The sequence below is a fragment of the Panthera onca genome, chromosome B1, assembly GCF_046562875.1.
Source record: "Panthera onca isolate mPanOnc1 chromosome B1, mPanOnc1 haplotype 2, whole genome shotgun sequence".
Lineage (NCBI taxonomy): Eukaryota > Metazoa > Chordata > Mammalia > Carnivora > Felidae > Panthera > Panthera onca.
The window spans coordinates 2,396,221-2,422,281 of NC_138342.1; the positions used below are offsets into that span (position 1 = coordinate 2,396,221).

The 26,061-nt window shown below is 59.9% G+C and overlaps 1 protein-coding gene across 5 annotated transcripts in view; it reads left to right on the plus strand.

Moving 5' to 3' along the window:
- The window catches only part of RGS12 (regulator of G protein signaling 12), a 122,205-nt gene that overhangs the window by 16,279 nt on the left and 79,865 nt on the right, over positions 1-26,061 (plus strand). For 4 of the 5 annotated variants that reach the window (XM_078446342.2, XM_081795474.1, XM_078446344.2 and 1 more), the window contains exons 2-3: positions 7,236-9,207; positions 24,178-24,294. In XM_078446342.2, the coding sequence (XP_078302468.2) occupies positions 7,333-9,207; positions 24,178-24,294 (1,992 nt within the window). In that variant the 5' untranslated portion in view covers positions 7,236-7,332. The remainder of the gene's footprint in view (positions 1-7,235; positions 9,208-24,177; positions 24,295-26,061) is intronic. The other variant, XM_078446343.2, reaches the window with a different exon arrangement.

A 26,061-nucleotide genomic window follows, 5' to 3' on the forward strand; every position in this document is an offset into this window, starting at 1 on the left:
CGGGTGAATAAAAAGACACGCGCCCGGCGAGTCCAACAAACGGCACGAACGGGAGGCTGCTCCCAGACAAGGGACACGCAGTTCATCGCGACCGCCGTCGCCACGGGCAGACTCACACACAGAATGCCTCGTTCGGCGCCTCCCTTGCCGTTCGTTGACCGTCGCGCTCACAGACGTGTTGGGACAGGCCACCCTTCCCTTGTGGAGCTGCCACAGGTTTGAAGTCTCGGGGACGGGTTTACGGCTCGGCTGCTCGCACGAGTGCTGGAGGGGGCGGCCGCACGTGGGGAGCGTGGCCAGGCCGCGGGCGCCCTGTGGACACAGCGTGGGGACACGGCCGCCGTGACCCTGCCGCGACACCACACCCGGGCCTGCCGGTCAGCCGCCTTCTCCCCGCTCGCGTGTTTGTTCTTCCGCCCGCCTGTGGGGAGCCGCAGAAGCTCCCTGGGCTCTGCCGTCCTCTGGTGTTTTCTGGCAGGTTCTGTTCCTTCATACAAGACCTGTCTTCTCTCTCTGAAAGTTTTTATTTTATTTTTTTAACGTTTATTCATTTTTTGAGAGACAGAGTGAGACACAGAGTATGAGCGGGGGAGGGGCAGAGAGAGGGAGACACAGAATCCGAAGCAGGCTCCGGGCTCTGAGCCGTCAGCACAGAGCCCGACGCGGGGCTCAAACTCCTAAATGGCGAGATCATGACCTGAGCCGAAGTCGAACGCTCAACCGACTGAGCCCCCCAGGCGCCCCTCTCTGACAGTTTGATGGGACTCATTTCACTTACCCTGCGCAGCATTTGGTGGCCACTTTGTTTGAAGGTTCCCGTTTGTCTGTAGCTCGGGAAAAGAGTCCGTTAATTTTTGGACCAACTAACCAACCAGGTTTTATTGGGTAAACATTGACTACCACTAATGAATTTAGTCAGTCTGTCCATCCACCCACCCACCCACCCATCCATCTGTCCACCCCGCCTCCCTCCCCATCCATCTGTCCTTCCCTCCCTCCTCCATTTGTCCATCCACCCATCCACCCATCCATCCATCTCACCATCTATCCCCCCCCCCAATCCCTCCATCCATCCATCACTTCCATGCCCTGCCCCCCATCTCTGGACCTGTCTCCAAGATTCTCTGAAGAGAATTTTGTTTTCCACATAATGTACAATTTAAGTCCTACAACCCAAATGCACCCTACCAACCTGGGGAACCCTTTCTGGCTGCCCTCTGTGGGTGATGTAGCGACAGACGAACAGAGAGACTTATCACCGAATTATCCACGTTTTCTTCCCCTCCAGTCCCGCTTGTCCCCTTGGCGGCTTCCTGCTCCAGCCTATTCTGTATCGATCCTGCCCCTGGTCCCCCTGGTCCCCTGGTCCCCCTGGCCTGCCTGCTCCCTCTAGAGGCTGCCCTGTGTTTGGGGTTTTGTAGACTCTGTTCACTTGTTCTTCTGTTTGTGGTAGCCTTTTCCTGAGGCCTCCTCTTTGTGCATGTGCATGTGTGTGCGTCCTGGTTGGGGACCCCGCTTGTGTCCGCTTCTGCCCGTGTGTCTGGCTGGTCACTGAGACAGAAGCAGCTTTGAGGAAGAGTTTGTTTCGACCGTTAAGTTTGAGGTGCCCCCAGACTTGCGGGAAGGTGTGGGTGGGAGATCGGCATGTGGGAGACCCTGGCCTCAAGGGGTCCAGTCGCTCGGGGCGGAGGGAGCGAGCTGGGACCCCCACACTCGAGGCCAAGCGGAGCAGGACCCGGAAGGGGGAGGCGCAGCGTGTTGAGTTTGTTGAGAAGCCAGGGAATGCAGACCCAGCAGAGTCCGTGGGACGCGGCTCCCTGGGCTCGTTGGTGGCCAGGCGAGCGTGTTTGCGGGCACGAGGGGCCGGAGGCCCGTTTGCAGAGGGAGGGCGAGGGTGGGAGGCGGGGTGCGGAGACCCCAGGAGGGTGAGCCTTGGAGGCGCTGCCGAGGGGAGGAGAGGCGCTGCGGGAAGATGAGTCCGGCGAGAGCTTTCCTCCTGTCCAGTTCAGGGGGGCTCGGGGACTGTGAGAAGCTGTGCGGTGGCCCACTTGAGAGGGAGCCACGTCACGCCAGGGGAGAAGGGCAGTGGGCGTGGCAGCTTCCTGAGAGAGTGGGGGCCTGGGGGGGAGGCCTAGGCGGAGAAGCCAACCCGAAGTGGGAGGGTGTGCGCAGGGGGGGAGGGGGGAGGCTGTGCACACCGGCCGCCGTGGCCGCTGGGCTGGCGGGACTTGTCTGTTCCCTGCAAAGGAGAGCAGCAGGGGGCCGAAGATGGGTGGGTCTGGGTGCTCATGAGCGGAGCAGGACCCCTCAGGGGCTGAGGAGCATGACTTCGGGGCGGGGCCCAGGCCCCCCGGGCAACGGTGGCCGCACAGCACGTGCTGTGGAGAAAGCCCGCCGCCAGCTCCCCTGGGGTGGGGTGTCCCCAGGTGGGCGCGGAGGATGTGAGCGTGGACGAGGATCTGAGCGGGCTCTTTCCCGGTGGACGGGAGGCCGAGGGGGAAGGGCAGGGGTCACCAGGGAGCAGGGGTGAGGCCACGGTCGGAGAGGAGCCGGTGGGACACAGGTAGCCCTGAGAGGGCTGGCCAGGGTGAGGAGGAGGAGGAGGCTTTGGGGTGAGGAGGCCCAGGGATGGCGGAGGCTGGGGTGGCACAGCTGGTGGACTGCAGGGGGCGGTAGGGTGGGGGGGTGCGGCCTGGGCCCAGGGGAGGCGTGCCGTCCTAGGTGCATAGATGGATGGGGTGGGGTAGGTGGAAGTCAGGGACCAAAGAGGAGGAGCGGGAGGAGGGGAGGGGGGTGTGGGGGAGGGGGAGGAGGTGCTTCTAGCAAAAGGCGTGTTTGTCGCGCAGAGTGAGGTGGTGGGTGGCCGAGTGTGGGAAATGGGTTCGTAGCTGCGGGGAGGGCTCTCAGCTGTTAGGCCTTAGGGTCACCCACGAGAGGAGGACTTTGAAGCTAGAGAGGAAAGGGGTCCTGGAGGGAGGAGGGACAGGGGCATGGAGCTGGTGGCACCATTTTGTGGGGCACAGCGGGTGGGGGCCGAGACTGCCCTCCGGTCCCTGCCGCGTGTGCTGTGCCCTCGGGTCACTTGGAGGCGCTCCCTGAGCCGCAGGTGTGCAGCCGGCGAGTCCGCGGGCGCCTCCCAGTGCCCTTGTCCCTGAGCCGTGGGGTCCTCCAAGGAAGGGCCCGTTCCCTCACGTGGCAGTCCTGGCCTTGCCCAGGTCCCACCCACAGTCCCGCTGGAGCCCCCGCTGTGCACAGGCATCGGGCGGGTGGTGGGCCAGGTCAAGGGCAACGGGAAGGGCCCCTTACGGGTGAAAGGTCAGCGGGGACGTTGGTTGTTGGTGCCTGCTAACGGCCCGGAGGGGTCTTGGTGAGCCAGGACCCCACCAGCTCGTCCTCGGGCGTTTTGGGGACCTGCCGTGCCCGGGAGGGCAGATCCCAGGTTGGTGTAGGTTTCGGGGAGGGCGGGGAGCGTGTCCTGGGTTCTAGGGAGCTTTCCGGAGGTCAGGCGGCGGGCCGCGAGGAGCGATCAGACTGGGTGAGGCCGGGATGCAGGGACGGTCAGCGTGCGTCCTGGGGTGCGTGACTGCGCGGGGGATGCGTCGGGTCCCCGTGCACGTTGCGGGGAGGTGGCGCCTGGTGGTGTTCGGTGGCTGGAGGTGGCTTAGGGGGAGGGTACGATGGGCGGGGTCTGCTGGCCGGGTCCCAGTCGGAGGGCGTGGCGTGGTGTCGCCAGGCTCCTGCCGCGGAGGGATCGAGGGATCGGGCGTTGGAGGGGCTGTGCGTACGGGTAGCGCCTGCTGTCCCAGCCCCAGGGCTGCCTCTGCCTCTTCTAGGGACCCCTCTGTGTGGAGACGGAGAGAGCTGGGTTCAAATCCACCGGTGACGCTCACTAGCTGCGCAGCCGTAGGAAGTTACTCGGCTTTTCCGTGTGTCCATTTGCTCATCTGCAAAATGGGAATGGTCGTACCCACGTCAGGGCGCCGTGGCTTGCGGACACGCGTGTTGCTACGTGTAAAGTCCCGGGAACAGCCCTGGAATGCCCCCCACCGCGAGCGCTTCCTCCGCGCCCGGCGCTGTGCCCGAGCTCCCCGCTCCTCCCGCCCGGTAGTTCCCGGTCTCCCTCCGGCCGCCGCGCACCGTGGGTGCTGTGCTGTGTGGCTTTGGCCTTTCGGCCCCGTGCTCAGCTCAGTGCCTGTCGCACCGCGAATGTGACTCTGGTGGCGCAGTCGTGGCGAGCCGGGACGCCGTCCTCACAAAACGCCCCCCTGCACGGGGAGGGGTGGGGGCCGAGCCGTGGGGCGAGGGACTGCCGGTCCTCCTGCGGGCGCCGAGCACACAGCGCAGTCTGGGGACTGTCTGCCTCTTCCTGCGCCTCCCTCCTTGGGGCCTGTGGGCTGCTCAGGGCCCGGCCCGTCTGTGGCTTCTGGGTCTGGGACGCTGCCGGCCCGGGCTGGGCACACATGGGACCGTTGTATCCCGACCTCAACCTCGGGGGGGCAGGAGGGGAAGCATCCGGGCAGCCGGTGTGTGTTTACTTCTAGGTCCCTCCAGTCTGAGGGATGAGTCGGTAAAGGAGTGACATTGTCACTCGGAGGGACTGATCCTGGTCGTGGGCGCAGTGAGAAGGGGACCGTGTGTCCTACTGTCTGTGCTGCTGGGAAGCTGTCGCTCCTTTCTGGCCTCGATCACCTTTTCCGTGCAAGGAGGAGGCCGGACTGGACGGTGTCTTTGTCCGCTCGGCCTGCTGCAGGACACCGCATGCGGAGCAGCTTAAACCACAGCCTGTTTGTCACCAAGGGCCAGGTGCTCACAGAGCCAGTGTGTGGCGGGGACACTTCCTGGTTCCGGATGGTCACCTTCTCCTGTCGTCACGAGGCGGAGAGCAGGGACCACGGGGGGAGGGGCGAGGTCCCTCTCTCCTCTTTTACGAGGACACCAGGGGGTAGCATTTCAACACCCTGTGAAGTGGGGACACGCCCTCAGCCCACAGCAGCCCGTCCGGGTGTTGCCACCTGTCAGAATCACCCAGAAGGTGTGTGGGGTGGGGGTGGGACCTTGTCAAAACAGGCGGCTGGACTCACTAACCCCGAATCTCCTGGTGGAGGAAAGGGACCCAGAACAGGCACCTGAGTGGCCCAGATGGCAGAAATGCCCGTGGGCGTTGGAAACTGTGCCCTGTGGTTTCTTCTGGATTTCCCCGTCTGCCCCGTTCGTTCTACTATGAGCTGATGCGGTTTAGGGAAAAGTTAACGTGTAGGCTGTGCTTCTAAAGTGTGGTTGCAGGCACGGAGACGTGACTTGGATGAATTAGAAGGAGTTAGCGGGACACGACAGTGCGAGTCGACCAGAAATATCTGGGCAGGCCACAAAGAGGACCGTCACCCTGGGTCACGTCTCAGTGCCACGACTCTGGCGTGTGGAGGGATTACAGACGGGTGGCCGGGAGGTCTTCTGTCACCGAGGAGGGCAGGAGGGGCTCGCTGACCCCTGTCCTGGGAGGGGTCACGCCCCCCCATGCTGTCGCCTGCACCTGTGCGCCCCCCTCCCCCAGCACCAGGCTGGTTGCCTTAGCGCAGGCTCCGTGGCTGCGGAACAGTGACCGCGGCACGACTCTGTTCCCTCTATTCCCTCAGTTCTGGGGGCGGCAGGTCAAAATCAGTGTCACCTGCTGCGGTCACAGTGCGGGCAGGGCCCTTCGTCCTGGGGCCGCAGGGGAGAGTCTGTCCCCTCACCTTTTGTGGCTTCTAGAGGCGCTCTGTTTGTGCACTCTGTGGCCCTTCCTCTGCCTTCACAGCCTGCTGCTCTGGCCTCGGCCTCTCTCTGACTCTGAGCCTCCTGCCTGCCTCTGGTGAGGACCCTGTGACCCTGGGGCCTGCCCGGATCATCCAGGATAAGCTCCTGGATGGCGGCTCCTGGAGGGGGGCGTCGGGGGTTGGGCATATCTGGTGGGGGAGCACCATTCGGCCTGGAAGAAAGAGGCCCAATGAGAGACCCTAAGACACTATTCTTGGCCAACTTTAATATACGTGTTTCTAGTGACGACTAGCGAATAGTTGGATGTCCATAGTCCTGAAATGATTAATTTATCGCCACTTAGGTATTAAGCGATATGGCGATTTAGAAATAAAGTGTTCTCCTGTGACTCTTACCTCCCAGGATGATTTTATTCAAACCCGCGTCCCGCACACCACGTTCTCTGTGTCGCCACGTCCGCCTGTGGGGCCGCCTCGGAGCAAACCTTTCTGTTCTCCAGCTCCGTCTCTAACGCGCTCCCCTGGCGGACGAGACCCCGCACGTGTTGTCACAACGCGCCCCACCTGACGCCCCGGGAGAGGATGCTGGCAGCTGGCGCCTGCTTCCTCAGGACTTGCCCCCCCCCGCCCCCCCCCCGCTTTACCCTGTGCCGATGGTGCCTCGATTTCACCGGGGTAAATCCCAGCCGTGAGCATGACTGTGCCGCGTCCTGTGTGTCCTCCTCGTGGGGCATCAGGTCTGGGCTGGGCCTGGGACCCTGACGCAGGTGTTTTCTGTGACAACCAGTACTTTTAATGATGAAGTCATCCCCTGGAAGGATTAAGGTTCCTATTCGCTTTTTTGTTGTTTTACCTGTTCTGTCCGGTGGCCTCTGTGGTTGACTGAGGTGGTTTCAGACTGACGTATTTTCCCCCACATGGTATCTTGTTCGAAGGCAATTAATCGAGGGAGGTGGCGGGATATGAGAGACACAAGCTGACTCTTCCCTGAGGGAGAACTGGTCGTGACGGAGGGGCTGTGATCAAACGGGGGGTCGGCCAGGTCACCCAGGTGCCTTTCTACCCCAGGTGTGTGGCCCGCGCTGCCTTTCGCTCTGGCTCCTCCCCTCCGGTTAAGACGCCGTCGGGGTGGCCGGGAGGGGTGCCTGGGCCTGCGCAGGAGCTGGGAGCCTCCCCTGCGGCGGCCCTCGGACTTCCCATCCGGGCAGGCGGCACTGCCACCGCCCTGTGTTCCTCGGCCCTGAACGGTTGGACGGGCGTCCCTTCGGGAGACACGCTGTCTGCTCGTGGGAAGTTTCTTAGGCTGACCTGAAGGTTCCCTGTGCAGGCTGCTGCTTCTCTCTCACTCGGACATTTGTGTGGTGACCAGAGACTCTTCCTGTGGTGGCTTTTGTCACGAGCTACATTTTTATGTTTAGGAGATACCGGTAAGCAACGGGAACACGGGACGTTTAATAACAGGCCGTCTGTTCTCTCCCTCAGGGCGTCACTTCAAGAAGCAGCACGGTCGGCTCAGGCATTCCCTGAGCGCGGCCCCTGGACTAACGAGCTATGCCCCTGGTGTCGCAGGCCCGGCGAGATGTATAGAGCAGGGGACGCGGTGCAGCGTCCGCCTCACGGGCCGGCGCCCCCTCGCCTGAGGAGTGTGGAGGTGGCCAGAGGACGGGCAGGGTACGGCTTCACGCTCTCTGGCCAGGCGCCGTGCGTGCTCAGCTGTGTCCTGAGAGGGAGCCCCGCGGACTTTGTGGGCCTCCGGGCCGGAGACCAGATATTTGCCGTCAACGAAATCAACGTGAAGAAAGCATCCCATGAGGACGTGGTGAAATTAATCGGGAAATGTTCTGGTGTCCTGCACATGGTGATTGGCGAGGGCCTCGGCCACGTGGAGTCGTGTTCCAGTGATGAAGAGGTTGGATTTTACGAAGGAAAAGGCTGGCTCAAGCCCAAACTCGATTCGAAAGCGTTAGGTATAAACAGAGCCGAGAGAGTCGTGGAAGAAATGCAGTCTGGTGGGATTTTCAATATGATCTTTGAAAATCCTAGTCTCCGCGCAAGCAGTTCCGAGCCCTTGAAATTGAAACAAAGATCCCTTTCGGAGTCAGCTGCCGCGCGATTCGACCTTGGACGTGAAAGCGTAAATCACCCGAATCCCAACCTGCTTTCTAAGGAGGAAATATCAAAAGTTATGAATGACGATTCCGTTTTCAGTATCGGCCCCGAGAATCACGAAGATTTTGCGTTAGATGCGAGTATTTTAAACGTGGCCATGGTCGTGGGCTACTTGGGGTCCATCGAACTTCCTTCCACGAGCTGCAACCTGGAGTCCGACAGCTTACAGGCCATCCGTGGCTGCCTGCGGCGCCTGCGGGCGGAGCAGAAGATCCACTCCCTGGTGGCCATGAGGGTCCTGCACGACCGCGTGCGGCTCTGCACCGACCAGGCTGCCGTCCTGGCCGAGTACCCGGCCGAGAAGCTGGCCTTCAGCGCCGTGTGCCCAGACGACCGGCGGCTCTTCGGGCTCGTGACCATGCAGACGAGCGACGACGGGAGCCTGGCGCACGAGGACGAGGGCGCCTTGCGGACTTCCTGCCACGTGTTCATGGTGGATCCAGACCTGTTCAATCACAGGATCCACCAGGGCATCGCTCGGCGGTTTGGGCTGGAGTGCACGGCCGACCCCGACACCGGCGGCTGCCTCGAGTTCCCCGCATCCTGCCTGCCGGCCCTCCAGTTCATCTCCGTCCTGTACAGAGACATGGGCGAGCTGATCGAGGGCGTGCGGGCCCGGGCCTTTGCCGACGGGGACGCGGACGCCCACCAGAACACCAGCACCAGCAGCAACAGCGACAGCGGCATCGGCAACTTCCACCAGGAGGAAAGGAGCAGCCGAGTGCTGGTGGTCGACCTGGGTGCCGGCTCCGGCAGGCACGGCCCCGGCAGCGGCGGCGGCGGCTGGGAGGGCGCGGGCGGGAGGGGCTCCCAGCCCCGGGGCGCCCCCTGGGGCGGGGCCTTCTGCCTCGACCCCGAGGGGGGCCCCCCGTTCGAGGCCGCCCCGCAGGCGGACAGGTGCCGGGACTTCGGTAAGCACCTAGGGCCCGCCGCTCACGTGGAGCTGCCCCCGGCCTCCTCGCGGAGCTCGGTCCCCCCTTCCAAGAGGGGCGCCGCGGGCCATGGCCAGCGGTGGCTTCCGGTGCACGTCCTGCAGGAGTGGCCGTGCGGACACGCCAGTGACCAGGAGTCGTACACGGACTCCACCGACGGGCGGTCCAGCGTCAACTGTGGCACGCTGCCCCCGCCCATGAGCAAGATTCCCGCGGACCGCTACCGGGTGGAGGGCAGCTTGGCACAGGCCCCGCTGAGCACCCAGAAGAGGGACTGGCCCAGGAAGGCCTTTGGGGTGCAGAACCTTTTCGGCCCCCATCGACAAGTTAGAAAGACTAAGGAGGACAAAAAGGTAAGCCCGCTGGGCGCGGTCTACACACGTGAGCTTGATTTTGTGACGCGCTCTGTCCCTGGTGGAGCGGAGCGTGTTGACGGCCGAGTCTCCAGTCCCGGCTCCGTCGGGCTGCCCTGTGCCTCTGTCGCCACCACGGGGTGTGTTTGGTCACGTGCTGCAGGTTCTGTCCTGCCGGGGAGCCCTCTGGGTGCTGCCCCCTCTCTCGGGTCCTGGGCGGGACACCTGGGCGGGGCGGGTGACGCAGCCTGGGCTGAGGCCCTCCTTCCTTCGGGCCGTTTCCTGCTGCCGGTGCCTGGGACGGTCCTGTCCCTGGCCCCTTCGGAGCCGATGCCATCTGTGGGCTCGGGCAGCACGCCCTTTTGAGGTGAGAACACAGTTTTTTTTGTTTTTGTTTTTTTTTTTGGTTGTTAATGTTTTATTCACTTATTTATTTTTTTGAGAGAGAGAGCGTAAGCGAGGGAAGGGCAGAGAGAGGGGGACAGAGGATCTGAAGCGGGATCTGCGCTGACAGCAGCAGGCCCGATGTGGGGCTCGAACTCATAAACTGCGAGATCATGACCTGAGCGGAAGCCAGATGCTTAACGGACTGAGCCACCCAGGTGCCCCTGAGGTGAGAAAATTCTTGAAGCACAGAGACTGTTGACTTCAGGACAGGATGCTTCCCAGGGTGTGGATCCTTGCTCTGTGTCCTTCATCTGGAAAATCCTGCTGTGAAAAAAGTGGCAGCTGAACTCAGCAGTGGGCTGGTGGCTCGGCTCCCTGCTTGCCACAGATGAGCATCAGGGGGACCCGCCGGGGCCGGCACTGCCCTGAACGTGCCTGTGTCCCTTTGGGGCCCTCTGCCTCCCCCCCGGGAGCTCGGTGTGGAGCACGAGGGCAGGAGTCAGCGTGCGGGACTTTGCTCAGCAGGGGGGTGGCCAGTGGCACTGGTGGGACAGGCCGAGCCACCGTGTGGCGGTCGCTGTAACCGTGGAGCGGTGTTTCCAAGGCACTTTCCTCGGAGGACTTTCGTGATTGTAAAATTCCTTTTCTGCTTGGGTCCGCGTCCTGGTTCTCAACAGTGGAAAATGTCACAACGAATCCCTCCGAGGGCGGCTGGCAGGTGAGGGCAGGGTCCGGGACAGAGGAAAGGGGAGGGGCGGCTTGGCGAATATTCTGTTGGCAATCACACCCTTCCCGTGTCGTAGTTTTCACCCTAAAACACGTTAAAGACAATAGAAAGCGGGAGGAACGGACAGACTCCCCCCCAACTTTACCTCCTCCAGGAGGCCATGGCCACATTTCCACGTATCTAAGGATGGATGTTTGTTTTTATAAACAGTTGTGATCGTGTGGGTTTTCGACTCCTGTTTCTAAACTGCGGGCGCTTGTGGTTCTGCCACAAGCACACCCCATCCCTCGTCCCCCCGCCGCCCCGGGGCTGAACCGCACGGGGCCTGTGTTCTCGGGGCGCGGCCGCCCCCGCCCGGCTCCTTCCCACCTGCCCCCGCCGAGCCGGCTGTGGCGTGGGCTTCTCCCACCCGAGCCTCCCGTCAGCTGGGGTGAGCTGGGAAGCGGACGCCCAGAAGGTGGCCACCGTTTCCCGAAATCAGACGCGTCAGCACCTCTTGGGGCACGTGTCCCACTAGTGCATGCACTCTCCAGCCCCACTGCTGGTGTGTCAGCGCCCGATCACACGGGTGGACAGAAATGGGATTTGTGCGGCTCTCTGTGGACCGGGTGCCCCCTCGCCCGCCCTTCGTCCGAGGTGAAGGCCCTGTCTACACGCTGTGGAGCTCCCGCCATCTCAGACCGCTCCCGGTGCAGCTCTGACCTCGGGGAACCCGTGGGGCAGGGGTGCTGTGGCCCCCGTTCCGCAAGTGAGGTGACTTGTCCTCGAGGGGCTGAGTGACTTCTCTAAGGTTTAAGGTTTAACAGGACGAAGCAGGGTCATGATTCAAACCGTGGGCTTTTTTTTTTTTTTTTTTTAAGATTTAATGTCGTTAGAGCAGTTTTAGTCTTACGATCAAAATTGAGAAAGTGCTGACACTTCCCACATACCCTCTGCCCTGACACGTGCACAGCCTCCCCCCTGTGAGCACCCCCACCAGAGAGCTGCCTCGTTACGACTGACGGACCTCCACCCCCGCGTCGTCATCACCCAGAGCCCCCAGTTCGCGTCAAGGTCCCTCTCGGCGTGTGCCTTCCGCGGGCTCGGACGCACGCGTGATGGCAGGCAGACCCGCCGTTACGGTCTCGCCCGGCGCGGTCCACTGCCCTCGACACCCCTGGGCCCCGAGCTGTTCTGCCCTCCCCGGCCCCCAGCCCCCGGCCACCGCTGATCTTACCGTCCCCGCCGTCCTGCCTGTTCCGGAATGTCCCGTGGATGGTCGGCCACATGGCGTGTGGCCTTTTCAGACCGGCCGCTCGCCCTCAGTCATGCGCGTCCACACTTCCTCCGGGTCTCTTGCCGGCTTGATGGCTCGTCTCTTTCTAGCGCCAGGTAATATCCCGCCGTCTGGAGGGACCGCGGCTTATTCGTCCGTCACCTGCTAAGGCCACGTTAGTTACTGCTGGGTTTTGGTGATTATGAATAAAGATGCCGTTCACACCCGAGCTCAGCTTTTGGTGTGGACATAAGCCGTCGGCTCCTTTGGGTGAACGCCAAGCAGCACGATTGCGGGATCCGGTGGCGGATGTTTACTTCCGTGAGAAACCGCCGCCGATCTCCCGAAGCGGCCGCACCGCGATCCTGAGTTCCCGCCAGCCGTGACCGGCAGCTCCTGTCGCTCTGTGTCCTCGCCACGTGTGTGTGTATGTGTGGGGGGCGGGGGGGGCAGAGTCCTGGATTTGGCTGTTCGGACGGGTGTGCAGTGGGGGTCGCACTGTTACTTTGATTTGCATTTCCTTGGTGACCAAGACGTTGACCACCTTCTCCATGCTCCCCCTGTCTTGTGCTTGCAGCCTGAGGCTGGTCTCGTTCTCTTGACGTGGTCTTTCCCAGAGCAGAACCTTTCCATTTGGACGCAGCCCAGCTGATCGGCTCTCGCTCACGGATTGTGCCTTCAGTGCTGTCTCTGAACAGGCCCCACCCACCCCAAGGTCGTCTAGCTTTTCTCCTGTGTCGTCTTCGAGTTTTATAGTTTTTTATTTCCCATTTAGGTGAATGACCCCATTGGGGTTGATTGCTGCGAAGGCTGGAAGGTCTGTGTCCACGTTCATTTTTCTGCACGTGGACGTCCCAGGGTTCTGGCGCTGTGTGTCGACCCGCTGCCTTCGCTCCTTTGTCAAGACCCGCGCGTGTCCCTGTGAGGGTCTCTGGCTGCTCGGTAGCCATCTCTCACCTTGAGCGCAAGCATGGTGACAGTGAGGTGCTGGCTGTCGTGGCTCGGGCCGTGACGAGAGGCTGAGAGAGCGCAGTGGCATCGGTGTGTTTCTCCTGTTGGAAAATGACAGTCTGGCGCTCACCAGTTGACCCGAGAGGGGTTCTGTGAGCTCGTCGGGCTGGGTGTCTTTATCTTTAAATCTTACTGACAAGGACAGTCAGGTTTTTATGCGTCAGGGGATTTGCCCAAGTTCCAGTGCAAATAAGTGCTCACGCTGAGACTGCTCGCGGTCTGTCCTGCATAGACTGGTTTGTGACCTGTCTCCTCTGCAGTGGTGATGGGACACCCAGTTCATCTCAAAATAAGTGCTAATGAATGGTGTTTTATTGGGTTCTGCCATAATCTCTTGAAGGTTATCAGTTGCTTTTTACCTTGCTCAAGGGTTTCTCCTTCATTAGCTCAGCCTAATCCCACAGCCTCCCTTGCTGTGCAGCAGAAGCTTCCAGAGGCTGAGAGGTGGTCTCCTGGCATCCTTCCTGGAGGCTTGTCAGGATGGGGCCAGAGGCGGGGGGGGGGGGGGGGGGGGCGGGGCGGGATGGGGACATGCCCGGAAGTGGGGACGAGAGGGAGCCGCACTGGGAATGGCAGGGAGGTGCTGGGAGTGGGGTGCTGCGCAGAGGGGGCCCCAAGTTACTCCCATGCTTCTTGCTTTTTACCTTGCTCAAGGGATTCTCCTTCATTAGCTCAGCCTAATCCCACAGCCTCCCTTGCTGTAGCAGCAGAAGCTTCCAGAGGCTGGGGGGTGGTCTCCTGGTGTCCCTCCTGGAGGCTTGTCAGGATGAGGACGGGGGGGGCGGGAGTGGGGTGCCGCACAGTGGGGGCCCCAAGTTACTCCCATGCTTCTTGGCAGAATTAGGCTGCAGCCTGGAGACAGAAAACACACCAGGATCGGAGCAGGGAAACAGAGTGGACAAGTGTTAACTAGACCAAAGGCAGTGAGCTGCCTGGAGGGAGAGCCCTCGGGGACCCTGGGGCAGGCCCCACAGCAGGGGCGAGGCAGAGGCCAGCAGGGGAGAGGCTGCAAGCTGGGAGGCTGCCCCTCAGGGCCACGCTGCCGGGCCTCGCCTCTGGGTGCTGACCGAACGCTCTGTCCCCACGGAGACAGTGTAGAAACCCGTCGGAGCCACTGCAGGACTGGGCGGCTGTCCCCAAGAAAAACGGCGCAGCACCGCTCACCACTGCCTGGAAGACGTCCAAAACCAGAGCAAGCTCCTGTTGGAACTGTGACACCTCCCTCCCTCAAGGCCTGGGGGACCACCCCCCCTCCCTCCCCCCCCCCCCCCCCCCCCCCGCCCAGCGGAAGCCTGGAGGCCAGCAAGCCACGGGGAAGGGGCTTCCTGTCCTGGTTACAACACGAGTGCCAGCCCCGGGGGCTCTGCCTCTTCCTCCTGTGGAGAGGCCAGAGGGGAGGCAGAGGCACAGACCGGGCAGGTGGGGCCTGGGCAGGTGCGACCTGAGCCGGTGACACTGTGGGAGAGCTAAGTGGTGTTTATAAGTAGATGATTTCCCGCTCTGTTTACTCTGATTTTCTTTTTGCTGGGTGTCCGTGGCCAGGATGCACTAAGGGAGCGTGTGACTGAGAGAGGGGTTGACGGGAAAGAGAAAACCCAAGACCCTGAAATGCTGTCTGTGTCATCAAAATGATTCAGCTACATTTAACTCGAATTAAGGATGTTTAATTCTGCTTTTTTGAAAACTGATATCCTCAGACTAACATTAATTAAAGTATCTGGTTAAGTAGCAAAATCCGTTGTTAAACTTTGCACATAATGGATTTTGGAAAATTTTTAAATGAAAACATGTTATTTTTTGATACTACCTAAAGGATTTATTGTTGTTATTTTGAAGTGAATTAATAAAAATTTTTAAATATATCGGTTTAATATGGAAATTGTCAATAGATGATGCCCACGGAGACAAAAGCTCTTGGGGCCTCAGTGCTTTGTATGAGGGGCATCCTGGGAGCACAGTGTTTGGGGACCGCTGCCCCGGAGAGGCTTGCCGCTTTGCAGGAGGGCCCCGCTAGGGCTGAGTCCTTCCAAACTGGCAGTGTTGGTGAGAGCCTAAAAAATACCTTTCTGATCAAATAAGATGAAAAAATGCTGGAAAAAAATGCTGTTAACTTCATGGACTCATTTAAAAGTAGGGGTGCCTGGGGGGCTGTCGGTTAAGGATGCAGCTTGGGCTCAGGTCGTAATCTCATGGTTCGTGGGTTTGAACCCCTTGTCGGGCTCTGTGCTGACAGCCGGGAGCCTGGAGTTGCTTCAGATTCTGTGTCTCCCTCTCTCTCTGCCCCTCCCCTGCTCGCTGTCTTTTTCTCTCTCTTGAAAATAAGTAAGAAAACATTAAAAAAGTGTTTAAAGTAAGAGGAGTTTCAGCACTGTTACCGCAGGACTAATTTCACAGTGTCCTAAACGCTGTATGTGGAGTGCGTCCTCTGTGACGAGAAGGTGTGGGCAGGCCACGCTGGCGTAGAGGCCGCGCCTTTACGAGGACCTGTTCCTTCTGTGTTGTGTTGCCATCCTCTGCCCGTGACCCTCACCCAAACTCCAGGTACAAGACAGTGTCACGCCGGGGCGCCTGGAGGGCTCTGTCAGTTAAGCAACCACCTCGATTTCAGCTCTGGTCATGATCTCGGGGTCGTGAGTTCGAGCCCCGTGCTCGCGAGAGTCGCCCCCTCTCCCTCTCTCTCTGCCCCTCCTCCGCTCAGTCTGTCTCTCTCAAATAAATTAATTAATTAAAAAAAAAAAATAGCGTCATGCCCACGTTGCAGCGGGCGGGGAGCCACGGCCGGAGTGTGTTCCTGTTCCCGCGGTGCCGGGTGGGTCGGCCGAGTCCCGGGACAGCCCCGCTGCAGGGAGGCTGGAAGGTAGTCGTTAGCCGCTCAGCAAGATTCCCGTGGCGTGTCAGGCGTCCGCCCCGCGTGGTGGGTCCACGCACCACCTTGTGGGAGGCTCCTCCCGGCACACGAGGTGAAAAAGGCCACAGAAATACGCATAGTCAACATAATCCCATTTTTGTGTAAAACAATTCAGCACCCCTCAACTAAACCTATGTTTTACAGGATACATCTGTTTAAAAAAATAAAGTGTACATATGTTTATATATAAATACACGGGAAAACATTCAAAGGACGTGCTCCAAACCGATAGTGGGAGCTACCTCGGGGGTGGAAGGCAAAACTGGGGATGGGTCCAGGACATTTTTGTTTTATCTTCTGTTATTCTGAGTTTTTATCACGGGAATACGAACATATTTTACCTGCTAAAAATAATTCCTTTGGAGAAAAAAATGATTTTTCTTCATTCTTTTCCTAAGAACAGAGTGCGAGGCCTGGCACTGGATGCCCGAGGCTGGGTTCGTGTGGCCCAGCCAGTGATGGGTTCGGCAGGGGTCAGGCCAGGAGGGGACTGGGCCCGACAGACAGGTCTTGTGCAGTTTCCCAGCACAATGAGAGGAAGTTTTTTTGTTTGTTTTTTTTATTTTTGTTAATGTTTATTTACTTTTGAGAGAGAGAGAGAGAGAGAGAGAGACACACACACAAAGCGTGAGCGGGGGAGGGGCAGACAGCGAGGGACACACAGAACCGGAAGCAGGCTCCAGGCCCTGAGCTGTCGGCACAGAGCCCGACGCGGGGCTCGAACTCACGTGAGATCGTGACCTGAGCCGAAGTCGGACGCTCAACTGACTGAGCCACCCAGGCGCCCCGAGAGGAAGTTTTAAAATAGATTGCAAATAAAAGTTCCAGAGAATACTGAAGAGGCCACAACTAAGGCTCCGTGATTTAAATCCTTCTGCAAAGAGCGGCTTTGCTCATTACCTACCCTGTGTAAACAACGCCCCAAATCGGAGGGAAGGGAAGCAAACAGATGGGCCGGGAAAGTCAGCGGGTGGCCGGTGCCCACGAACCCGACAGTGCGGGGAGCCTCCGCGGGTCTGCGCACCCCTTCCACGCCAGGAGCCCCTTTGGAGCAGCGGAGCACCGCGGGGGGGATCGGGGCCCTGTGGGGATGCGGGTCAGGTGCCGGGGAGCTTCCCGGGGAGGCAGGACCGGGGGCTGAGGGACAGAGACACCGCTTACCGCCCTGCTGTGGTTTTGTGTGGTTTCCAGGGAAGGCCAGCGCCTTGAGAGCTCAGCGGCCGCGGCGCTCCTGCGGGAGTCAGCAGGGTTCGAGTCCCGCAGCGGTGGTTATGTAGCTTGTAGCTGTGCTGCTCTCTGGGCTTTGTAAACAGTGGTGACAACTTGTTTGGTGATCGCTCCGTGTCGTTCCACCGCTGTAGCCGCGACGCTGTCGGCAGCTCCCTCGTCTCCACCGTGACCGCAGCAGTGCACACACTCGCACGCGCACTGAGCTGGCGGAGACGGGGCGGTGCTGCTGCTGAGCTTCCTGCTCACGCCTGCGTCCCCGGCTGTGCGGGCGGAGGAGGCCCCCGGGGGCCGTTCCGGTGCTTGCTCACCTTCGCACAGTTTTTAGTATCCGCCCTCGTTCGTGTTGACGGGAGACGCCGGGTCTCCGGAGCGGGGACAGGTTTTAATAACTGACTCACAACGACCACACTCGTTCCTGGCGCTCGATCCTTACCCCTGGGCCGTTGCAACGGCAGCCACGTCGGGTGTCGCCCTACACGCACCGGGGTTGTGCCGTAGGTGAGGAGACCTGAAAACAGGAATCGGGGAGCTTATACGCACGCTGAGAGGGGACAGAGACCCTGGCTCTTTGAGCAAGTGACCTTGGAGACAGAAGGGAGGACTCTGGGTTTTCCCTCCTACGCTTTGCAGTGTAGACAGATGTGTCCGGAGGGAGGGGGACACGGCCGGCCCCTCCCCAGATATGCTCACCTCATCCCTGAGATGTAAGGACTGGCCCCGGGGAGGTGAATCTGTCCCAGAGTTTGCCCTGTCTGTTCCCTCGTAATTTAGCGGCCGAGTCCAAGACCGGGAGACTGTGGGTCCAGGTTCTCCGGCTCGGTTTCCCGACGGTCCCGGGCCGCTAGTGTGAGCGCCAGACGGCGCCACGTCCTTGCCGGAACTCGCCCGCCGGGCTTCTGACTTTCCTGCCCGTCTAGTGGATGGGAGATGACACTCTACCGTGGCTTTGCCCGTGAAGACGTTGCTGAGGGACCCGCTCACACCTGTGCCCACTTCTGTCGGGTTCTCTTTTTTCTTGATTTGTAGAAGCTACAGATACCGGCTGCTAATCCTGCGACGATTGTGTCGCACATACACTGACTCCGTTTGTGGCTTGTGTTTTCCGCTTGCTCTGTGGGGACTTGATGAACAGAAGCTCTTGACCTTAATGTCAACCAACTTGTCAGTCTTCTCACGATTTTCAGTGTTGATTCCTGACCTCATCGCTATCCCGAGGTCAGGAATATTCTTCTTTTTGTCTTAAAATTGTTTTGGAGGTGATCTTTAAGAATGGAATAAGGTGGGTGGCAAGCTGATTTTTCCTCTCTCTCCGGATGACTGTGGGGCTGCTGTTACTCACGTGTGCTCTGTTTCCCATGTCCGTACCTCCACCAATACTTGACTTTTGAAATTGAGGCTTGGTAATGAGTCTTTGTATCCGAAGTGCCAGATCTCCTTACCTTATCTTGGCTATGCCGAGCCTTGCTCTTTCATGTAAGATTTCACAGTAAGTTTGTAAATTCTCCAAAATGCCACTGACGTATTTTTGCAATTGTATTTTCATCTGTAGACCCATGGGAGAATTGACATCCTTAGAATGTTGAGTTTTCCTATCCGTGAAATTGGTATTTGTCTCCATTTACTTAGGCTTCATTTTCTTTCAGTAAAATTTTATAACTCCCTTTTTTATATATATATTTTTTAATGTTTTATTTATTTTTGAGACAGAGAGAGACAGAGCATGAACGGGGGAGGGCAGAGAGAGAGGGAGACACAGAATCGGAAGCAGGCTCCAGGCTCTGAGCCATCAGCCCAGAGCCCGACGTGGGGCTCGAACCCACGGACCGCGAGATCGTGACCTGAGCTGAAGTCGGACGCCTAACCGACTGAGCCACCCAGGCGCCCCTATAACTCCCTTTTTTAAAAATTAGATTTATTTAATTAGATTTATTTTTAGAGCTTCCTTTCTGTAATCAGCTCTGGGACACTGGGGTCTGTGTCCCCTTCCCCTGGCCAGCAGGGTCCCCTCTGGCTCTGCCTCCAGAGGTCCTGGGGGAGTGGCCAGGAGGGAGGAGGAAGGTCCAGACCCTTCCTGTCTGCTCCCTGCCGCTCCTCACCCCTGCCCAGCAGTTCTTCCTCCTGTAGCCTCTGAGACCAGTTTTCAGCTCCCCCTTCCCCCTGGGCCAGTCTCATAGTCCTTCAGGCACCATGTGGCCACATCCGAGGTCTGGGTCCCCCACCAGCGCTCCCCTCCCTCCCCCCATCTGGCTGCTGAGTTTACATCACTGCTTCCTCTGTCCCTGGGGGTGCAGTCCTTTCCCACGGCGGCCGTCTCCTGACCTCTTAGGATCTTGTTCTGCCTTTCCGGGTCTCTGACGCCTGGTTAGAGGTTCTTTCCATGAAGTTGTCCCTGTTGAAAGACGTGGTGTGGTCTTGCTGTCTGCCTAGACGCTGCCTGATACGCCAGGAGCCGTAAATATGTCGGCTGGAAGTCTTACCTCTCAAATTCTCTATGTTCCCTCTTTTTAGAAAAACCTTCAGAGGATCTGGTCTCCATTTTGAACTAAATAGTCTCCTTTTTAGGGACGCCTGGGGGGCTCAGTCGGTTGAGCATCCGACTCGGGTCATGATCTCACAGTTTGTGACTTCGAGCCCCGCGTCGGGCTTTGTGCTGACAGCTCAGACCCCGGAGCCTGCTTCGGATTCCGTCTCTCTCTTTCTGCCCCTCTTCTGCTTGTGTGCTTTCTCTCCCTCTCTCAAAAACACATAAATAAGACACGGAAGAGAAATAGTCTCCTTTGTGAGAGTTTACTTGTTCGGTAAGTGCTTCCTGACACCTGCTGTGTACCGGCCCGGTGGGAAGTGGGGGGCGTTATGCGAGCAGGACAGACACAGCTCTGGCCCCACTGGGGCTGACGGTCTAGCGTTTAGACCCTGGGTTCGGAATTTCTAGTTCTCATCGTAAGTGAAACACGCAGGTCCCCGGCTCGCCCCGGGCCTCCGGCTGGGCGACCCTGAGCGGGTGCCTCACTGGCTCCCGCGTTCTTTCGGGGAGATTGAGGAGGTGGGACTGGCTGGTCTAGGTCACTGCTTGTGCTGAAATGAGCCACTTCCAGTGGTGGCTCGGTGGGACGGTTCAGTGTGGCTGCACTCTTGCGGAGGCAGTTTGGCACCCTGGGCCGTGGGGTTCTGCCTTCCCCCGTTTGCTGGTGTTCCCACCCTGGAGAGGCCCCGACACCGCTCAGCCTTGGCCGGGACGCGTGAAGGCATCCCCGAGGGGCCCTCCGCCGTTCATGATTTGAGGCGGACGTAGCGGGTGGGTGGCTTCTCCGAATCCCGCGCGGGGTCCCGGTGCACGGGAGGGCCCTCTGCTTCTTCCGGAAGCCTGGCCTCATGCTGCTGCAGGTGACGCTGGCGGTCCGGCCGTGATCTCGACGTCTGGAGTCAGGCTTTGTAGGTGGCTCTTGGGGCAGCGAGACGGAGCCTGCTCCCTGTGGCTGGGCCACGCGGACGTGACATGTGACCTGGCGTCGCCCCTCGCCTCCTGTAGTACTTGGCGCTGAGTACTACTACAGCGCTCAGTACTTGTGCTGAGTTGTCAGCAGTTGAAGAGGGGAGTTGGTGCCGAAGGGGGGCCGGTGTCCTGGCCGTGTCATGTCCCCTCTGGCGCCGTGTGGGGAGAGTGAATACTCCGTGCCCGAGGGATGCTGAGTCCGCGGGCATTTCCTGGTCGTTCCCGCAGGAACTTCTCTGTCTTCACACGGGAAGGGGGCGGTGGAAGCAAGCAAACAAATGCCGAGGGTTCTGCTCGTCGGTGAACTGCTGGAGTGCGGCCACCCCCAGTCGGTTCTGGGCAGGGGTTTTCTTCTGTCCGCTCGCTTGTTAAGCTTCTCTCTCTCCTTTACGCTTCAAAAGCCTGCGGGTCTGCGTGCCGGACCAGGTGTCGGCTGCGATGCGGTGGCCCGGTCCCGGCCTGGGTGTCGTCTGCAGCCTCCTGGGCTTAAAACTTACACTTGGGTCTTGTCACAAAGCCACGTGCTCCCTACCCACTCCCCCCAGATGAGGATTTGGAACAGCACACACGTGAGTTGTGCGAAGGGCTCGCCTCGTACGCGTGTGGAGGCGCCCTTGCTCTAGCAACGGACTGACGTTTGCCGCGTGCTCACCTCGGCTGTGGCCGCGCGTTCGAACGGCTGCTGGCTTCCCTGGCCCATCGGCCCTGGGCCCCCTGATGCTGGGCACTTAGGTGCCCGCATGACTCGTCTTCCTTGGCTCTTGCTCTTCTCCCAGCCCTGTGCTGGGCAGGAGGTGTTCAGAGGACAGAGGGCCCTGCTTCCTGGGCCACTTTGTGCCCCGGGGGCGGGGGTGGGGGGGAGCCAGCAGCCTCGGAGGGGGCCCCAGGGCAGCCCGGCAGCCAGTGCAGTTAGCGGTGGCCTCTGAAAAGAGGAGCCTGGGGGCCGTGGCCAAAGGCGGGGTGGCGAAGCGGGTGCCCGGAAGGGTCTGGACGGCAGGGACCAGGCCTCACCCGCTGCGTGGCATCCCCTGAAGGGTGCTGAGCAGGGGTACCGGGCAGGTGTCAGGGAGCACATAGCGCAGGGCGGGGGAGGGGGAGGACCCCAGAGGGGGCTGGCCACCCCACACTGGCCCTGGGGCCAGGGGGAGCAGTGGTCTGGAAAGAGATGGCGGGGCTCCAGATACATTTTATAGATAGAATCAGCTTTTGCCTATTTTTTGAAAAAGAAATCTCTTAGACAAATTCTTCTCGAGAATGGGTCGTATCTGGTCACCTGCTGGCAGGGAACCAGCCCGGTGAGCAAACAGCAGGAGGCAGAAGGCCGGGCGGGTGCGGACAGTGTCGGAGAGCCAGGGCCTGGGGTGCCGGCCACCAGGCCGGGACGCACCTGGGTCTGAACGGGAGCCACAAGGCTCCCCCCCCCCCCACCCCCAGCAGTGTCCCCGAGACCAGCATAGAGGCAGTGCGCACAGGTCACCCAGCCCTGTCAGGGGACGAGCGGATCTCCTGTGCAACTTGATTTCTCAGCGGGAGCTCCCGGCTGAGTTCCGGCTCGGTCCACGGGGGAGGCCCGTCGCGGCTCCCACAGCTTCACCGGGGGACCGCTCAGGGTGACGGCTTTCCACCTGCTGTCCCCTGGGCTCCTCTCTGGGGGTGTGGGTGTCGTGGTCACCTCTCTGTGCTCCTGCACCCGTTGTCCCTTGTTACACTTAGCTGCTGTCCTGCTCCCCGCGCACAGCACCATCCGCTATGCGCACAGGAAGAGGGAGAGGTGCCTTTGCTGTGACAGCGTGCAGACAGACGGCTTCTCGAGCTCTTGGTGGGATGTTAGGGCTCTCGAGGTACTTGTATTACTCGTCCGAGGACTCCGAGCGGCGGCTGCAGGTGCGACCCTCGGATGTCCCGCCCTTTCTCTTCACACCTGCCCTTTATGCTGTCCCTGAGACAGTCCTTCCCTCCCTCCCTCCCTCCCTCTGCCTCCCTCTGCCTCCCTCCCTCTCTCTCTCCTTCCTGTCCTCCTTCCTGCCCTCCCTCCTTCTCTCCATCTCCCTCCCTCCTCCCTTCCCTCCCCTACTCCTGTCCTTCCCCTTCCCTCTTTTTCTCCGTCCCTTCCTCCTACCCCCACCGTCCCTCCTTCCCCTTCCTTCTCCCGTCCCTTCTTTCCCCTCCCTCCCCCTCCCTCCCCTGTCCCTCTTTCCCTCTTTCTTCCTCCCTCCCTGTCTCTCCCTCACCCTCCCTCCCTGTCTCTCCCTCACCCTCCCTCCCTCTCCGTCTCTCTCTCTCTCTCCCTCCCCTTCTGCCCCGTTTTGCTGTTTCTGCCGCTGCTTCTTGGGTCAGTTCTTCTGCTCCCCGTGGCCAACAGGCTGCCGGTTCCTGAGCTTACGCGCTGTATTTCGGACGACTTCGCTGAAGCGTCCGTGCCAGTGCCGTGTGCGGCGTGGCCTTGCCCTACCTGTCCCGCCGCTGCATTCCAGCCTGGCCTCTGCTCCTGCCAGCCCTGCCTTCTCTTCTCCCTGGGAGTGAGGCCCTTTCTCAGCCTCCCAGCGGTCCTGACCCGCAGTCACTGTCCTCAGTGTAGCCTCCAGGGGCCTCTGGTTTCTTCCAGAGTGTGGCCCGCAGCCACGGGTAGCCTCTCAGGGGGACCTGTAGACGGGGAGTTGCTTGGAGCCCGAGACCTGTCGTGTGCTCCTCCCGGGCGCCCCGTGCTCCTGTGCCCGCGACTGTGCTGGAGACACTTGTGGAGAGCCCCGTGGCCACACGGAGTAGGCGAAATGAAGGCCGTTGCTATCGACACCTATGTGACTTTTTAATAAAAATGAAAGGATTCAAAATAAGGTGCTCATTTCTCTGGTTCGGACCTGAGTGATTGAGGGGCAGGGGTGAGAAGCCGGGTTCTGGGTGTCAGTACAGCACAGCGTGAGGGGAGCGGCCAGTGGCTGGAAGGAGCCGGGGGGAGGCCGGGAGGGGAAGGAGGGAGAGCCAGGGCTCGGTGGCCTCAGGGCTGCTGCCCCCTCGGAGGCCACTGTGACTAGAGGGCCCCTCGAGTCTGTGTCAGGAACGTCGGGTGACGGCGGTCCCGGTGTTAGGCAGCCGAGTGGCCCGGGTGCAGGTGCAGTCCGGGGACAGGGGGTGAGCGAGGGCATGTGTGGGGACGGCTTGGTGCCGAGACAGCCCCCAGAGCTGTACGAGGCGGTGAGGCGAGGCCGCCTCCCTGCAGGACGGCCGAGGTTCTCGTGCAGGAGGAGGGCAGAGGGGGTCAGGGCCTGCCTCCCAGTTTGCAGAAAACACGCTCACTTCCTCTGTGCCTGAAATTGGTCACTTTAGGGTTTCGAGTACCCAGGACATCAGAGATTTCAGCTGTGAGGCTTTTTACGTTTAAAACGGGAGGCCTTCTTTGTTGGACCCAGATCGCATTTGGGGAAGTGACAATCCCATAATGACAGCGAATTAATTCTGGTCATTTCCCAGAGAAAGAACAAGACGTGTTAATGGCCTGTTGTCCTGTGCACCTGAGTTGGTCTGGTCTTTAGACACCAGCTGACCATCTGGGGATTCTTCAATTTCCTCGGATGCCTGTGAAATTATGTAAAAGCATAACGTTTACATTAATAGTTACTTCTCTGGCCACACCCTTTATGTTTCCCCAGTTATTCGTCCGTGGTTCTTCATTTGCTCTTTTGGTGAGAGCCTTTGGGGGCCGGTCAGCCGGCACAACCCTCCTTGCGGTTTGCAGGCGTGAGCCGGGGCTCGTCTCCGGGCGCCGAGCTTCAGGGGCAGAGCGGATGCGTGGAGATCCTGGGGTGACTTTTATTTTCAACTTTGGGTTTTGGATCGGGGTCGTTCGTACAGAGCATGAGATTAACCCGGGACGACCCTCTCGTCTCCACGGCAGGGTGTCAGGCAGAACTCAGCCTCTCTTCCCGAGAAGGTAACGTGATGTACTTTTTCTTTGTGTTTAGGGCTCAAAGTTTGGGCGGGGAGTTGGACTCACTCAGACTTCTCAGCGCACTTCTGCTCGGAGATCATTTGGAAGATCCAAGAGATTTAGTATCACTCGCTCCCTTGATGATCTTGAGGTAATTGAATTTTAGTTATTTTCTTTCTCCATCAGGTTTTTAAAAATGAACGTCGGTCGTGCAGATACACCTGAATCTTCCTGGAATCCCACCCTCACCCATTCCCCTCCCTCCTTCTCCTGCTGTCGCCCTGATCTTCAAGTGTGGGGGGCCTCTCCTGCACATCCGGACCTTCCCTGCCCCCCCCCCGCCCCCCGCCCGTGTCTGCGGACCGTCTCCTGTCTCATCGCTGCCCCTCTTGCCCCACGAGTCTGCGGACATCACCGTGCCTTGCTGTAAACGTGGTAGACGTGAACTTGACTCGGCCTCACAAGAATCCCGAGGGAGGGCCTCTCGTCGCCCCCCTCTAAAGACAGCGTATCGATCCACAGACACCGAGTTCTTTTCTTTTATCCATATTCCTTAAAGAGGTGAATGGACTTGGCTGTCAGAGCGGTTTTAGGACCACAGAAAGGTGCAGAGCCCCCGACCCCCCCCCCCCCCCCGTGACCCCGGCTGTTCCCCCCCCCTCACCGGCGTGGCGCATGTCGGCCGACGGGCCGGGCGGACGTGTCCCTGTGAGGTTCACGGCTCGCGTGAGAGGCCGCTCTCCGTGCTCTCCGTTCTCAGGCTGTGGACAGGTGTGTGATGTCACGCCGCCTCCATCACAGTGTCACAGGCGGGGTTTCGCGGCCCTGAGAACCGCTGTGCTCCGCCTAGGCCGCCTCCGTTCTCCCTGGACCCGTGGCGGCCCCGACCCTACTGCAGTTCACCGTGCGTTCGGCCTGGCGGTCTGCACAGGGGCCGTGGCACCGGCTGTCTTGTTCCGCCTCCCTTCAAACGCCACCTGACCCGCAGGCTTTAGTCCAGTCGTGTCGTGCTGTGGCGTCTGTTGTGAGCGTCCCGGCCTCGCATCCGCCCCGCCGTGGACGGCCCCCCGCTGGGCAGCTGGAAACCTGCGCCCGGGGCCCCGTGGGCACATGCGGGAGGGAGGGCTTCCCAGGCATAGAATGCCGGTGATAGGCGTGGCCACGCGCCAGTCTCGGTGACCCTTCTCACGCAGGCTAGGGTCACCGGCGTGTGAGCCCGTCACCCCTCCTCTCCGCGCTTGGTGCTGGCGGGCTGGGAAGTTTCCATTTCGGTGAAATGGCGTCTGGTCTTACCCGGCATTTCACTGATGGTGCGTGAGGCCGAGTGGTCCGTGGGAGGCTCTTGGGCTGTTCGAGTTTTCTCCGTTTTGCATTAGCCTATTCATATCCTTTCCTAGTTTCAGATTTTGTATGTACGTATATGTGTGTGTGTGTGTGTGTGTGTGTGTGTATGTTCTGGACACGAGTCCTTTGTCAGTGAATGTTTTGGAAAAATCTTTGTGGCTTATTCCCACCTTTGTTCAGGATGTCATTCGTTACACATATGTCTAATTCACCCTTTTTAAGTGTCCAGTTCAGCGCCATTAAGAGCAGTCACGGCGTCAGGGCACCTGTGACTCGTAGTTTCTGCTCAGGTCATGACCTCACCGTTCGTTGGATCGAGCCCCATGTCAGACTCTGTGCTGACAGCATGGAGCCTGCTTGGGATTCTCTCTCTTTCCTTCTGCTCCTTCCCAGCTCTCTCTCTCTCTCTCTCTCTCTCTCCCCCTCTCTTTCAAAAGAAATAAACATTAAAAAAAGGACATTCACAGTGTTGTGTGGCCGTGCCCACCCTCCGTCCCCAGCACTGAACCTCTGTGCCCGTGAAACACTGGCTCCCCACCCCCTCCCTTGGTCTCTGGAGCCCCACACTTTCCGT